Here is an 18,301-nt window from a genome sequence, read left to right on the forward strand (position 1 = left end):
ATAATAGATGCCATGGTCATAAAGTATTAAACCACAGTTAATCACCAAATCAAAATGTTGCTTATCGCCATTTCAATTCTGCTATCAGAGAGTCTAGTCCCAAGTGACTACAAAACAATATTAAACTATTTAGATATGTTTTGTTGTAATGGTTTTAGCCATGACAGTGTTTGTTCTGTCACTTTTTATCTGGCCGTAAAGTGAAGATTTATTGATTTACATTAAGATGATGAGCTTGAACTGGGAAAATCAGCTAACAAATGTCAGGAGTAGAAAGAAGACAAATGGAGCATAGATTTTCCTTCTTTTTTTTTTGACATACATTATTTTCCATGCTTTTAACGATTACTTCACCTTTGGTGACTAACAGTTGCTTACATATCTGTCATTTTGTCTTATATTATATAAACACGAATGTCAAGGATCTTGTCGTTTAAAAGCATGAAAATGCAATGTACTAATAATTTGCTATTTCCAATAGAATATGAGCAAATAGTCGGTGAAATGCCTTTTTTTAACATTCACACATAAGATCAAGGATCCTTTAATGATTTAGTGATTGGTATAATTAGGATCTTTGACCTTTTGATATGCATTACTCTTACAATACGAGTGTTTAATTCTTACTACATTTACCATGGCCAGCTAAAAAATCGATCATTACAACATGTACAAGGGATAGTTATTGTAATTACATCTTATCTAAGTTTCCTCAAATTTAATTAGTTAATATGTCAGTGTAATTTTCAAGTATATTCTTCATTTGGTCTTTGATAAGTCGTATATTATTAATATTGCAAGATCTCCTGATATATGTTAAGGGAAAGGTTCCAATTTCTAGGTTTTATTTGAGAAATAAAAGACTGAAATTTACAAATTTTGTGATGACTGTATGTTGTCCTTTATGGACATCTACATTGAAATGCCTGTAGCAAGACAGGAAGTTGTTTTGCATTACTGTGGATTCACTTACTTTTTTTGTGTGTATCAATTTTCGTGGATTAAGGAAAACTTACATATTCGTTCATATTTAATTTCGTGTTTTTTGCCGAAAATTGCATATAAGCCTATAGGAAATTTGGCATTTGTTCAACATTATGGTTCACCCCTTCTCACGAAAATTGGTATCTATCGAATAATAATAATTCCACAGTAATTGCTACATGTGTTTGAGCTTTTTATTTTGAACTTTCCGTTTAGAATTTCCCTTGGAGATTAGTATTTCTGTTATTGGACTTTCAAGATGGATTTTGGTTTTTGTATTTGGTTTGATTACTGTATAATGGGGGAATCAATCCTGGTATCTGCGACGAGTTTATATACGGCATGTGTTTGATGCAAATGCAAAATTTCAATTCTGGTATCTATGGTGAGTTATAATACAGCATGTGTTTGATGCTATGATTAAGTGGTATTTGATCGATAGGTCTTTCCCTCAAGGAAAAGAGAATTATGTTAACATGATACACACGATTGTGTTCCAAACAATTATGGCAAAATATGTTTAGCTACCAATTAATGATTGTTTAGATATCCACTGGGACCGTATTGTCTGAGAAAACATAAGATTTTGATACCGATCTTTTTTGTAACGGGTGATTACAAATGGATACAGGTCTGTAAAGATGACAGATGAATGGTAACTTGTTTTTGATAACACAAGGTTGAATTGTGATTGTAAGACGTTAAATCGATGTGAAATGTTTACAACGGAATAAATATATGACATTGTTTGGCAGTTGGCCTTTTTTTTAAATTATTGATGTCAAAATGTTTAAAACAGAATAAATAAATGACATTATTTATCAGTTGGCTTTGGTTTTTAGTAAAATGATTACCATTACACTTTAAAGAAGAATATCTTGCAAATTTTAAAGAATAGAATACTTCTATCTATAAATTGCTCGAGGTATAATAAACTTTTGAAAAAGAGATATGTTTCGCCTTTAGGTAGTTTTGATAGTTCCCGATATTAAAATAATAAAACTTTAATATCTTAAATATGAGAGACACATTAAATCAATATCACTAATTAAAGTTTCACAAAAAAATAATCTCCATGGAAATGAGATACGCTTATGCTTATATGACTGATACAAAATATCATTGGCTTATCATATGAAGTTCCTACCTACCGACGAACTTTCAATTGCAAACTTTACAAAAAAATGCAAAAAAATTGGGGCGTTCTACTTAAGCTACTATCAACGGTATACAACATATTATAGACTTACCATTGATTTGACTGACCTATTCACAAACGTTAACAAATGCATGACGCCAAACAACAATTGAGACGGCAACAAAAATCTCGCTATCGCAGCTCTGTCGAGACGAGATAAACCCTTTAAGAATAATTCAAGCACAAAATATTAAGGACATGTTATCAATATCAAATTCCAAAAATCAACACACTATTTGATGTAAGAATAACGAATGTTTTAACTCAAAATTATGCTATTATTGAAAATAAATGGCTTTTTATTTTTTCTTAATCTTATCTTCTTCCTTTTTTGATAATATTCATTATACTTTTTTATATCATTTTTATACGTTATGTATATCGGTATCTCATAACATTCTAAAGTAGGTTTTGTGGAGCAATCATTACTGATATTTTTAAAATATTAACCTTTGGTTTTTCAGAGGGACCTTGTTTCTATGTATATTTGGATTGATAGTGGTATTATATCGCATTGTTGGTCTATTTGCCTTGGTGTTGGTTTATACTGTACCCAGTTCTTTATCTTTTTCGTTCCGACATTATACGACAAAAAGGTTTGACTCGTCAAGGCGTTGGTAAAGACGAGTTCCCTGTGCTTTATCCGATAGGTTACGATAGTAGTCGACAACAATGGTGACTTGTCATGGAGTTTGATTAGACTAGTAGCCAGTTCTTTGTCTGTTCGGTTCCTACAGTTTGCGACAACAAGGTTTGACAAGTCTTTATTGTGATTTTGACACGTTCCCTGTTATTTATCTGCATATTTTCGAAAATGACCCGTATGTTGGAAAGGAGATAACCAGCCTAGACGTAGGCTATTTTTCAAGTTATTGATTTTGATTGCAAATTTGGTATATCTTTCAACTTTTCCTGCCTGAACTAAGTAGATATATCTCATGATTATAAACAAAACATCCCATTTTAGTCATCTTCTAATACTATCATCAATGAAAAAGACATTTGCATTTCAACAAGTTGTTCTCTTCCAATGAAGTGATATGTTCAGAGAATATTACTCAACCTCGCAGGTGTTTATCTTTTAAATATTGTGAAAAGATCAATAGCTTTTCATTATTAAACCACTAGGGAAGCCATTAACCGTTTATTGACAATTAATTATACAATTATCGTGAGATTAATCATATGTCGACCTTCGATTGTAGTCTATTGTGTGTATTAATAAAATACAGATATCACAAGAATGGGGCAATGACATTACAATAAACAAGTACACTTTACGATACATCAATGTAATAAAACAAATTAATTAGTACTTGCATTTCAATAAGGAATTGCATCTAAGTTAATTAGTAAAAGTGAAATTAAATTCCAATGATGTATTATTCTATAGAAAAATATTGCTACTTTAATTTCTTTTATATTCAATAAAACCATGTCTTCCGAAAACCAATGACAAAAATTGTGGTGAGTTTTTTTTCATATCCCACATCAAATCAACCAGTAATACTATGTGTCCTCAAGGTAGCAATAACATTATATTTTGATATTTTAAGTTTTTTTTAAATTTGACTGACATAATAATCCTGGAGAAAGTTAGAAAAAGATTGTAATTTGTGAAAATCCTTTTGATAATTTAAGTCGGATTGATGTCAATATTCTGATTCCCACATGACAAATAAAGGCAACAGTAGTATACCGCTGTTCGAATGTCATGATTCGACTGACAGAAAACAAATTCGGATTACAAACTAAAACCGAGGAACACTAATCATGTATTAGATCAAAACACAACAAAACAACAGATAACATCAACGTGCAACACAAGAAAACGCCAATATACAAAGAAACGGACCATCTGATATGTCATGTTCTACAATGATATTACAAACAAAAAATTCAAAAACTGTGCACTACAAAGTACCTAAATGAAAAAAGGGTTACCCAAAGTCAGCAGAAATATCTAACAAAAACGTACAATATTGTTCTGAAATGGTTTAAGTCTTACATAATTGACACATGACAAACAAAATGAAATCAATCAAACTGGTCGAAGGAAGTTTTACTATTTATATATATATATATATATATTGTTGAATTAAAGTATACTGTAAAAGACAAAAGAAAATTGGATCCACATGCCAGTATGCATTTTCTTCTAGTTGTAACTTATTTTACAAAAACATAGATGAAAAATTTAAAAAATTGAGGAATCATTGTTTGACCAACAACATTCATTGATTTGGTTAGAATGTCAATTAAAAAAAATTACATCGTATTTACTTGTAACAATTTGATATTCCTTAATAAACAGAATTGAATTATTTCTTGAGAAAAGTGTGAAATCACAAAAAAACTGAACTCTGAGGAAAATTTGTAAAGGAAAGTCCCTTATCAAAAGGCGAAATCAAAAGCCCTAATTCATCAAACGAATGGATAACACTGTCATATTCCTGACTTGGTGCAGGCATTAATTTATAAAGACAATAGTTGATCAAACTTGGTTTAAAAACTAGCTAAACCTCTCACTTGTATGACAGTAGCATCAAGAATTATCTTTTTAAACGTTTATTTACACACTAAAATATTGCACATTTGTAATCTTTTGTCTTCTACGACTATGGTTTTATCCTTCCCTCATTCACCTTTGTTTCTTTGCGCTTGTAAACATAGAATTGCCGTACGGCGAAAGCGCACGATGATTTTGAAAACTTCGGAAATGTTATTTCGCAAGATGTTTAGAGCAGGAATCTAGTTTTTGATTCATTTATTCTATAAATTATTCTTTGCAATACAGTGAGACAAAACACAAAAAAACAAAAAAAAAAACGAATTTACCAAAATCATAAAGCTTCATGTGTACACACGCCACTTTTGAATTTGCATTGCTTTAACAATAACCAATAGGATAATGTTGTTTTATTTGTATTAATAAAATACGTTAATAAATTTGGATGCTACTGTGAATAATTGATTAAATTCTGCGTTAATTATTTAATAGGGATTTGAAACACTCCGGTTATTCTTGGCAGTGGTTAAAATCGTTACAAAATTTCATTTTATGTACCAAAAGACATTAATCGAATGCCCGTAATCATTTAATTACCAGTTTAAATTTTAGAAAGTCCCATTATCCGAAATTAAATGAATGTTGAAATTCATAAAATCTTGTTAACAACGAAATTTAATGAAAACTTTAACACGTTCACTTGACAGAGTTATTAATTGTACTCCTATTGTGATTCATCTTAATGCACTTCCGTCAGATCTCGTGACGCTGATAATAACATGCCACACAAAGTCGGAGAAAACTACGAATATATGGTTATGTATTTCCGCAATATTGAGAAGTCAACAATTTTGAATTAATTTTATGAAAAGAATTTTCTGTCAGATTATCGACGTTCCATTTGGACAGTAATAAAACAGCTATAAACTAATGATACTACACAGTATTTAAAGATTTCTGTTTACTTCAAGATACTATAATTTACATATAGAAGCATCCAAACCAAGAATTCTTCTTCTTCTTCTTTTTTGATCTAACAATTTTCAAACTTTATCGACTGCACCTGCACCATGCAGGATTGACTGGCTAGTAACACAGTAGTTCTACTATTCAGCACACTTGACCACTAAGTCACCTAGAGTTGGGTGTTTGCTTTGAAAATATTCTCAAATTGTCATAGTAAGAGATAAGGCATATAACAAGTTATAACTGTCTAGGTCATAATTCAAATGTAAAAGAGGGACGAAAGATACCAAAGGGACAGTCAAACTCATCAATCTAAAACAAACTGACAACGCCATGGCTAAAAATGATAAAGACAAACAGAAAAACAATAATACACATGACACAACACAGAAAACTAAAGAATAAACAACAAGAACCCCACAAAAAACTAGGGGTGATCTCAGGTGCTCCGTAAGGGTAAGCAGATCCTGCTCCACATGTGGCACCCGTCGTGTTGCGTATGTGATTACAAATCCGGTTAATAGTCTAATTCGGTAGGTCACATTCATGAAAGGGAAGGGGGTTGTAGTTACGACGTAAGGAACATATCCGATATCATTTGTGAAACGGTTATTCCATAACGGTCAACCAACGCGTGATGGCGTCCGTAAATTTTACGAAGGGATGATTTCAACTTCACCATTTTGAACTCTTGGTTTAATAGCTTCCTTGTGAGCAGTAACCCTCTATCAAGAAAATCATGATATCTGTAGTATCCTTTATCTCAATTCGATGGGATAGATGCGTTCCACAGAGTCACCAAATTTTGAATTGTTTAGTGACAGAACGTCATCTATATAGCGGAAAGTAGAGTTAAAGGATATTGCTAACTTCTTATCTTTCTTTCTAAGAAGTTCCTGCATGAAGTCAGCCTCATAATAATAAAGAAACAAGTCGGCAAGTAGAGTGGCACAGTTTGTTCCCAGTGGGATGCCGACAGTCTGTTGAAAAACACGTCTTCCGAACATTACAAATATGTTGTCAATCAAGAAATCAAGCATCTTGATAATATCGGTTTCAGAGAAAAAAATTTTTGAATCAGAGTGATTATTTACAAAGTATGATTTTTCCCTCCCTAAGACAAGATACTTGTATCTACGTTGGCCATTCTTTTTTATGAAGCAAAGTAATACCAACTATTTCAATTTGTCTTTTAGTTTGGAATGTGGAATACTTGTGTAAAGAGTAGAAAAGTCAAATGTTTTAATACTGTTACAAGATGAAAGAGAGTTAGATTGTATGTACTCTAAAAGATCTTTGGTATTTTTAAGTATCCTCATCTGATTCACGCCACCTCTAGAATAGGCAGTTTCACAATAACTTTGAAGCCCGTCTTTTATGCAGATAAAATAGATGTTAATAATTTATAAAGAGGTTTCGTGGAGCACTTGGAAGACCCAGCAATATACCGTTGTTTGTAAGGACACTTATGTAGTTTAGGTATCCAATACAGTGATGGAAGATCCAGTTCTTCATCTTTGGTTGAAATACCAAAGGAACAAAGAACAGACCTATGATTATCCAGGATTTCCTCTTTGGTAATTGTCGTGAGGGTATATGTTGAGTTTCCAAGTGAATTGTCTATACCTAATTCGTTTATCAAGCAATTAATGTAGTGACTTTTACAGACAAAAACGATGTTATTTGGGGCTTTGTCTGCGTGGGGACAACAACATATTTATCATGGAGGTCGGATAAGTGTTTAGCAACATTTGGGTCTTTAAAGATTGACGTAGCATGGGCATTGATGGACCCATTCAGTTTCTTAATTCTGATTTGTATTAACGACCTCACTGCCTTAATCCATTCGGATAGAGTGTCTACGTCTTCCTTTTCACGTTTAGCCCATTGCCTGGCATAATCCTCGACTGAATTCATTAAAATTTTAAAGTTGTATTTCCAATTGATGGATTTAGGCTCACGATATTTCGGACCTTTCGATAACACCTTTCGTAGAGAAGTGTTATTAACAATGTTAAGGTCACCGGTAATAACGTGGCCAGCAGGATTATATATGAATTGGCAACTAGCACAAGTGCAATCAGGAGGTTTAGACTTGAAGTCGTCAATATCGAGATTCTGCAAAACGCGTTTGTAATTGAAAATTTTAGTTGCAATAGGTTTGGTATAGGTATAAGAAATTATTGGTACAGACTGGTCTTTGAAATAAGGAGGTATTTTCGATTGAACTAATTTATGATGAAGGATATTGCCTAGGTTGACGCCATCGAGACCTTTGTTGGCAAAGGAAAGATTTAGAAAAGATCGTAACTTTCATACCCCTATGAATTTCGTATAAATAAAAGACATACAAGCATTAGGAGTTGGATATGGGTTATAAATATTAGGAAATGTGATATGATTGTCAATGCGACAACTTTCTAGCAAAGTTCAAGTGAAGAATAATGTAAGCAATTATAAGCAACAATGAGAAAACATCATACTATATAGTCCAATTTATAAAAAAAAACATGTTGTGAAACACAAATATGACACGCATGAACCAAAGAGAACCAATAGACTGCAGGCTCTTTGTTTGGGAAAGCCACATTCAACTGTTTTACTGCTTATAAAAAGCAATAAACAGGGAGCGATTTTATTCGTTTCAAATAGAATACAAAGGAAAATAGCCAATATTTAAAAACTATCTAAAATAATATAACGATATTTTTCTTACGTTGTAGTGTTTGATTTGGCTTTCAGATGTGTCTTCACCGGAAATGAAAAACGTAACTTTTTGTCGATCACTCTTTTTTAGTGATTTTTTAAAACACGAACAATAAACTACAATTTTAACTCTTGTTAAATCAATGCACTCCGCCCAACTTTTTAACTTGTTGACATAGATTAGTTCTTTAATGTGTTGAAGTATAAATTGCATATACTTTATTCAAACCTAAATGTATTTATACCTAGTATAACTCTTTAACGTGTTGATGTGTAAATTACAAATGCTTTATTTAGATCTGAATATACACATAGCCTAACTCGATAACGTGTTGACGTGTAAATGTGTTTGAGCTTTTGATTTTACCATTATATTAAGGACTTCCGTTTTGAATTTTCCTCGGATTCTAGTATTTTTGTGATTTTACTTTCTGCATCATTATATGCTTTATTTTAATGTAAATGTATATATACCTAGCCTAACTCTTTAACGTGTTGACGTGTAAATCGCACACGTTTAATTTAAATCTGAACGTATATATACCTAGCCTAACTCTTTAACGTGTTGACGTGTAAATAGCACATGCTTTATTTAAATCTGAATGTATATATACATATTTGAGTGACGTAAAACCTTCAAATCAAAGACTAATGACTGCATATCTAGATTTCTCTCACAGTGGCTATTCATCAACAATGTTCAATATCTGAGAACCATTCCTGACGATTGATGGCTGACACTATACAATTGATAACACGAGTTTGTCAATGTAATTATATGGTTGCTCGCTGTAAATGGTACTACGAAATAGTTAGTCGAAAGTGTTGATGGAGGACTTTATGAAAATAACATAAAAGGGATCGTGCACGGACATTTTTTTTATTGTGAGGTCGCTATAAATAAAACATTAAAGTGATCGTCAAAGAAGAGTTGCTGTATTGTGAGGTCAATATAAATATAACAAAAAAGTTTTCGTAAAAGAAGATTTTTTTTTTGTATTTTGAGGTCACTATAAAAATAACAAAAAGGAGGTTGTGCATGGAGATTTATTATTAATCAAAATGGATATATATTTCTTATGACAGTTTATTAACAGTTGAGACAATGAGTAAGTGGGAAGTATTAAGGAAAACAGCAATAAACTCATTGCCTCCTCAGGTATGTTGATCTGTAGTTAATTTTTATTTTAATAAATACATGTAATTAATGATAAAAAGGTTTATTCAGGTAAAACTGATATATAAAAATACAAATAAGATGTAGAACACATAGGTACAAAACCTGAATATATATAGTCTGGTATCAAAAGAAGATAGATAGATAGATAGGTATATATAATGACATAACCGAAGGACGACCCATGAAACCAAAACGCTTGTTTCCAAAGATTCATTTTTAGTTAATTTCGTAAAGTAAAACGAAAGGTTCTTTCTTCTTTGTTTTATACATTTTTAGATTATGTATACAGGCATATTTTCTCTCATTAATACAGAGAACAACCAAACAGATGCATTACCCATTAAAATAATGTTTTTGTGTATGATCATGATACCTTCTCCTATATGATATGTTCTATAATTCGACTAGGAACTATTTCAAGGCACACTTAAAGAAGGGCCCTTCATTTTAACTTGGAGACACACAGCAAAACGAACATTATGTTTATCTTGATCAGATACATATATTGACATTTTTAAATACCTCTCATTGATATTATTCTCAAAACCTAATAGTTTCAATATGAAATATAAATGTTCAACGTATTCTACCCTTTCGATTTAAATTAGAAACAGTGCTTTCTTTTCGTTTACCACATGCATGGGTGTCAAATGATTCCGGCATAGAAAAGATAACGGTTTTGGAAATGCGAAAAGATATTCTGATATGGATTCAGTCAGATACCGCTATCGCTGTATAGTCCCCGTTTACCAGACATATCTCGACTGTATCTGGTAAATAAACGAAATTTTAAAACTTTTTCTTTGAGAATTTATGGTACTTCCAGGAATTAGAAAGTACTCGTCGTTATTATTGAAAACCTCAATACATATAACTCTATTTGTTGATCTGATCAAAGTTAATAAAAATTATTGATATATATCTTTTCAAAGCCAAAATTAATTACAAGTAAATGAATTCATATTTACCCAGTAAACCGACAATGAACATATTAATTAAAATCATCAATATATGCTATTGTTTATTTCGTCAATACAAATTAGGTGTGAGTACCATTAATGTTATGTGTCTGTATTATTGATGAATTTGGTGGCTAATTACATTAGGAAACAAGACTTTTTGTCTCTTTCTATATAGAGTTTCAGGAATCGAGGCCATATCTCACTTAGTATGTTGCATTGTAACGTCATTTTCCTTTGTCTCTCATGTTTTTGGATGGAAGATTAGGCTTGTCTTTTATTTTGTTTATGAGTGGTACACGTGAATGTTGAAGTACGATATAAATTCTGAAATTATAAATTATGACTTTTTTCCAATATTTATCACTTTTTGGGGGATGCAGGGGACATTTTTATAATATTTACTAAAGTAAGCATTTGAACAAGCTCACTTTAACTGTTTTTTCTTTTTTATTTCCTTACAATGTTCACAATCAAAATATTCGAAATCATAGCATATTCTCCTTTTCTTTTTTGTTCTGCTTTGCTATTGGAATAGGATGTCAAATAGATATTTCTAAAGGCTAAAATACCAAATTTATGATAAACGAAAGGGGTTGTTAACTGATCAAAGACAAGTAAATCAATCATACATTTTCATCATTTTGTATGTTCAGTGTATTTGAATAAAGTTATTTATTCCTTATAGCATTAAACAGTACCACATCTGTTGATTTGCATTTTGTTTTCTAATAATCGTACCAACAGTTTTGTTAATTCAGAACAAACCCAAAAGGACTAAAGGTATCATACTTTGACGAATTCAAGACCCCCAGATAATCAGCTTTTTTTCAATAACACAGGTCTCTAAATGTTTCAACTTATTAGTATATCTTCATGAAAACTAAGTAAAGTATAAATTAAACAAGCAGCAACTTTTATAAGCCAATTTACAAGCTTCGTTTAAAGTCTGTTGGTGGAACAAGACATTCCTAAAGTCACCTTAATAACATAGTTTAGTTTTTTGAAAGTATGCAATAACCATTCTCTTTAACAAATCTACCATAAAATTTCAATTATACAAATTCACGAACGAGATAATTTTTACTCAAAACGGACGAAATATATTTTCTTATTTAGCAAAAGATTCATGTGTTAATCAAATTATTTTCTAGTTATATCAAAAGCATCACTATGTGTTGTCCGTGCACGGCTTTGTTTACCTATTATTACACAGTTTGTGTTCCTAATGCTGATTGGTTGAATTGGTTATGTGTTTTACCATAAAAAGGGATCAGAGGTATATACGACAAAAATACATTCATTAATTTGAAGTGATTTCTAAACCGAAAGAATTTTGTTTAGTTCTAGTTTTTGTACTTGTTGTACATCTCATATGACTTTGTCTGTTACAAATCTACGAGTTCTGAAACTTATTGGTTTGTTTTTCCAAGTCAGTTGGATTATTGTTCATACTTAAAACTTCTTAAACACAGAATTTCATGCATTTTGTCTGAAACAATAGTTTTGTCTCACAGTGACTTGTGTGGTTTTACATTTCATACAACATGTTACAGCATAATAACAATCTATTATCTAAGCTGTGTGGGTATCTGGTTTACATCTGGTTTTCTGTTTAACCTAAGTAGTGTTTATCCCAAAACATTGTATTCAACTATGGCCAATCTGAGATTTCCAAAAGTATTTTATTTTTCCCATAAGTCAATTGCAGCATATATGAAAGGTCCTTTTGTATTAAAGATGTGTTTTTCTCTTTATATTATCGTTGAATAAAAACAAGGCAATAAAGAATTTTTATAGATTCATATGTATTTTATTTTTTTATGAACGGAGTATTATATTGACCACGTTATTGAAACACACGTTATATCTTTCATCCAATGAAAATAAAGAATAATATCATCAAATATATATATTCAATTAAGCCTTATTGCTTTTATGCTTTCTCCTGGGACCCTTTTCACTCAACATACTGTTTACAATAGCATTGAAAATCAAAGATTTGATTAGCTTGTAATTGGCGATTATGTTTCTATTGTGTGGATGCTCAATAATTGTATACTTCTTGCAATTGCACACGACAAATACACCTACAAAAGACAGCTAATAAATTAAAAGTCACCTTTTGAATTACAGGCAACTGACTTTGGACAGGCTTTTACATAATATTGCGCAGATTTCCTTTTTCCTTTATAAGAAAAGCACGCATATTCTTATTTTAATCACGAACTGCTTTCAAATTTTTTACAATAATTGTATCTTCATGAAAACTATGTATGTTCTGATTTGGGCAAGTGTCAATTTTCAACCTATGAGTAAAGTCTTAAAGTGAAACATTACTGTCAAAGTCTAGTGTTATTGATAGTAAACATCCTCTATAACGTTTTGATACAAATTCACGAACGAGATAATTTCAATTCAAAATGTCCAAATATATTTTGTATTCTGCGAAAGATTAAAACGTTTAAAATTATGTTCTAGTTTACCCAAAGCACTATGTTTTGTATATGTACGACAGTTCTTTCATACACAGTTTATGTTCTCAATGCTGATTGGTTGAGATGGTTTTTACCATAAAAAGGCATCAGAGCTTTGCACGACGAAGATACATTCTTTAATTTAATGTGATTTCTAATTGAACAAATTTTGTTTTTGTTTTATTTTTTCTGGTTGTATGACTTAAATTGCTTTTATTTTTCGGTTACAAATTTATGGGTAATTAGATTTATTCGTCTGTTTTTTTCAAGTCAGTTCGTTTATTGTTCATACTATTTTTTTTTATTCGTGCATTTTGTCTGGAACAATTGTTTTGTCTCACAGTGATTTGTATGAATTTACATTGCATATAACTTGTAATAGCATAATAACAATCTATCATCTTAGCTGCATGGGTATCTGGTTTACATCTGGTTTACTGTTTAACCTAAAGTAGTGTTTACTTCCAAAACAAAGTATACAATTATGGCCAATCTGAGATTTCTAATTTTTCCCATATGTAAATTCGACATGAATTAAAAGGTCTTCCGTGTAAAAATGTGTTTTTCTCTTGATTATATCGTCGAATAAAAAGAAAGCCATAATGAGTTTTTATATTTTAAGATGTATTTTCAGTTTTTATGAACGGAGTATTATATTGACCACATTATTGAAACATATGTTATATCGTTCTTCCAATGAAAATAAAGAATAATATCATTAAATATATATATTCAATTAAGGCTAATCGCTTTGATACTTTCTCCTGGGATCTATTTCACTCTACGTACCGTAATACAATAGCATTGAAAAAACAAAGATTTTATTAGCTTTGTAATTGGCGATAATTTTTTCGAGTGTGCCATAATCAATCATGTATACCTCTTGCAGCTGCGCACTACCAATAAACGTAAAACAGTTATGATATACACCAACAAAAGAGAGCTACTGCATTACAGGCACCTTACGAAAGTCAGCTTTTGAAATACAGGCACCTGACCAAAGACAACTACTGAATTACAGGCACCTGACTTTGGGCAGACTTTTCACATGATATGGCGGAGTTTTCCTTCTTCCTTTATATATAAGAAAAGCACGCATACTTTCATTTTTAATCACGAACTGCTCTCTAAATTTTTTATCATAATATTATCTACATGAGAACTATGTATGTTCTGATTTGAGCAAGTTTCAACCTTTTATATGTCAATTTTCAACCTACAATTAAAATATTTTAGTGAAACAAGACATTCCTGGCAAAGTCTAGTGTTCTTGATATGAAACACCCTCTACAACAAATCTACTCTAAAATGTTGATACAAATTCACGGACGAGATAATTTATAGCTCAAAATCGTCCAAATATATTTGTCTTCTGCGAAAGATTAATGCGTCGAAATTATGTTCTAGTTTACACGAAGCAATATGTTTTGTATATGTATGGCTGAACTTTCATACCCAGTGTATGTTCTCAATGCTGATTGGTTGAGATGGTGATGTGTTTTACCATTAATAGGGATCAGAGTGATGAGTGTCATGTAGACGAAACGCGCGTCTGGCGTACTAAATTATAATCCTGGTACCTTTGATAACTACTTTGAACGACGAAGATACATTCCTCAATTTAAAGTGATTTCTTAACTGAAAGAATTTTGTTTTGTTTTATTTTTTCTAGTTTTATGACTCATATTGCTTTTTCGGTTACAAATATATGGGAAATGAAACTTACTGGTTTGTTTTTCCAAGTAAGTTGGATTATTGTTCATACATAAAACTTCTTAAACACAGCATTTCGTGCATTTCGTCTGGAACAATAGTTTTGTCTCACAGTGACTTGTGTGGTTTTACATTTCATACAACATGTTACAGCATAATAACAATCTATTATCCTAGCTGTGTGGGTATCTGGTTTACATCTGGTTTTCTGTTTAACCTAAAGTAGCGTTTACTCCCAAAACATTGTATACAATTATGGCCAATCTGAGATTTCTTATTTTTCCAATATGTAGAAATGAGGAAAATCCAATCGGAAAGTCCATAATTACATGGCAAAAACAAATGACAAAACACATAAAAAACGAATGGACAAGAACTGGCATATTCCTGACTTGATACAGGCATTTTCAAATGTAGAAAAAGATGGATTAAACCTGGTTTTATAGCGCTAAAACTCTCCCTTTAATGACAGTCTTATCAAATTCCGTTATATTTACAATATTGCGTGAACTAAACAGGTAATAAATAAAATAGTCAAAATTTGGGTACATCAGTCATCATCGTGTAACAATTTTAAAAGGTACAATTCAACAGAACACAAAAACATCTATCTACAAACAAATTCATTGATTCTCGTGTCTGATGTCATCAAATAGTTACGTCACATATATTTGTCGTTCAATGTATATATATACAAACAATTTTAAAATTTCACATGGGAAAAATAGGCATACAGGGTAAAAAAATCAAAAGTATGTAAGGATTAATTTCAGATATAGACCGTTATTTAAAATAGTCCAAAAGTTATATAGAATTTATAAGAATCCACAAATAGTTCATTCCACTACGCGATTGAATAATTTTGACGTTTGTGGTTCAACGTATTTTCTAATTCATTATAGAAATAACTCATAGTGAATATAATATATAACAATATCATACTGACGGGATCTTTTAAAGTAGAGAGTCAAGTTAAAAGAACCAAAGAAACACTTTGGGTTAAAAATGTGTTTTCCTCTTGATAATATCGTTGAATAAAAACAAAGCAATAATGAGTTTTTGTAGCTTAATTTATATGTATTTTTTTATGAACGGAGTAGTATATTGACCACGTTAATGAAACACCCGTTATATCTCTCATCCAATGAAAATAAAGAATAATTTCATTAAATATATATATTCAATTAAGGCTTATCACTTTAATGCTTACCCCTGGGACCTAGTTTAATCTACATACTGTAATACAATAGCATTGGAACAACAAAGATTTGATTAGCTTTGTAAGTTTCTATAATGCTTTTATTGAGCACATACCCAATCGTATATATATATATATATATATTCTGCAGTTGCCTACATGTACGACAACTAAACGAAAAAAAGCTTATATACAGCAAACTAACGATAATCACTGAATTACATACGCCAGTCGTCGGACAGGTTCATGTACTGACAGAATGTGGAGGTGTTTTCTTTTTCTCTTCATAAGAATGGCATGCATATTTTAATTTATAATATATACTGGTTTAATTCAATAAGTTTCGTTAAGTACATTTTCATGTTTTCCGTTTGATATCATGGTTTTTTGGTTCTCACTGAGAATTCTTTTTTTTTATTTTGATTTTTACTAAATAAAAATAACTTTATTCAAATTAAGTACATCCTGCTGACTAATATAAATTCTATGAACAGTTAACATGTAAAAGCTTCTGGAGCATGCTGGCTTTGTAATGGATTATATGCAATAGTTCAAACAGCATCCTAGAACATTTAAATGTATCCTACATTCCAAAGCTTTAATTGACCATGGTATCAGGCCTTGCGGTCATAAAACTGTGTCATTATCAGACTAAGAAATCAACCAATTAAAATACTTGATTTTGTGTTTTGAGCAAACAGATTCAGATTCAATATGTTATTAGAGTCTCACCACTTGTAATACATATAATACAATCATCATAATATACATTGAATAAAACAGTAATTTTATAAATCAAAATACAAGTGCCATTCTATAAAGAATTATGAGAGACTATAGAAATCAATATAAATTATAACTATATATTTATCATGTCTATAAAACATTTCTATTATGTAAAACTATATAACTACATTTATCATGTCTAAAAAATATTTCAGGTCTGTAAAAACATAATTATCAATTAAGCATATAAAAAACTATTTCTTCTACTAAAAATATTAAAGCAGGTCATGGCAACCATATCAAAACAATCAGTACTTTTAAAAAGGTATATACACTTCTCATCATTAAATAAAATATTAAAATCACCATTACTTCTTTTAACTTCATAAAATAAACTTACACGTAAATCTGCATATAAAGGACAATCTAAAATAACATTTTGTACTTAGTTTTAAAACCAAGAGCCTAGATGTTTTCTGGTACAGAGGACAATTAGTTGTAATAAAATTGAAATGGAAATGGGGAATATTTCTAAGAGAAACAACCCAACCAAAGAGCAGATATCAGCCGAACCAACAATGCGTCTTCAACGCAGCGAGAAAATCCCGCACCCGGAAGTGGTTCTAGCATGATTGTGCTGTGTGTTGTCCTTTTAATGGTCTCGATTGGGCTCAAATAGATGTCTAAATTCATTATGACTTAATTATGCACTCTTGAACTATTTTCTTCAATGACAAAACTACATGTACTACAACTTTTCAAATTTAACAAGCATACTAGTATACGACTCATCCATTGTTGGATAGTGGATTTCCAATAGAAACTAAAAATTTGAATTACACTGGGAAAAGATTATTTTAGATAGGATTAGCCATTTGCTATACTCGTCCTATTTAAACGTTCAATAGGTACCAGGATTATAATTTAGTACGCCAGACGCGCGTTTCGTCTACATAAGACTCATCAGTGACGCTCATATCAAAATATTTATAAAGCCAAACAAGTACAAAGTTGAAGAGCATTGAGGATCCAAAATTCCAAAAAGTTGTGCCAAATACGGCTAAGTTAATCTATGCCTGGGATAAGAAAATCCTTAATTTTTCGTAAAATTCAAAGTTTTGTAACAGGAAATTTATTAAAATGATCACATTATTGATATTCATGTCAAACTCATATTACTAAGCTGAACGGACTGCATAAGAAAAACGGTCTTACTGCCGGATGAGAGGATTCCATGTAATCATACGTGTATGTCTATACCGCGTTCACTCTTTAGGTGACAGCTTGTAAATTATCACCTATAATCTATTGTCTTGATTGCTGGCTGTGTTGTATATATATTTTAAAGCATTGTTCTCGTAACAGTATTTGGGTAAAAGAATGTATTTTTGGCATGTAACTAATGATATTATCATTTTATAGCGATAGAAGCCTCTAAAAGTAAAAGCACTTAATATAAAAAAAGAAGATGTGGTATGATTGCCAATGAGACAACTATCCACAAAAGACCAAAATGACACAGACATTAACAACTATAGGTCACCTTACGGCCTTCAAAAATGAGCAAGCATTTTTAAATGCATCATTTCATTTTGATACACATATTTATCCTGCAAGCTTAAGAAATCTTGATAATATTTCAATATAAAAACCAGTTCAGCTCCGAAATCACATATTTGTTTCTT

At 31.0% G+C, this 18,301-nt stretch overlaps 1 protein-coding gene across 2 annotated transcripts in view; it reads left to right on the top strand.

Annotated features, from left to right (window-relative positions):
• LOC143052751 (voltage-gated inwardly rectifying potassium channel KCNH7-like) overlaps positions 1 to 18,301 on the top strand; it is a 178,468-nt gene that overhangs the window by 82,499 nt on the left and 77,668 nt on the right. Inside the window, exon 1 of one of the 2 annotated variants that reach the window (XM_076225858.1) lies at positions 9,387 to 9,522. The exons of the other annotated variant lie outside the window; for it this stretch is intronic. Within the exon in view, the coding sequence (XP_076081973.1) occupies positions 9,469 to 9,522 (54 nt within the window). The 5' untranslated portion in view covers positions 9,387 to 9,468. Of the gene's footprint in view, positions 1 to 9,386; positions 9,523 to 18,301 lie in introns of those variants that run through there. 2 annotated transcript variants of the gene reach the window in all.

The sequence above is a fragment of the Mytilus galloprovincialis genome, chromosome 11 (genome assembly GCF_965363235.1).
Source record: "Mytilus galloprovincialis chromosome 11, xbMytGall1.hap1.1, whole genome shotgun sequence".
Classification (NCBI taxonomy): domain Eukaryota; kingdom Metazoa; phylum Mollusca; class Bivalvia; order Mytilida; family Mytilidae; genus Mytilus; species Mytilus galloprovincialis.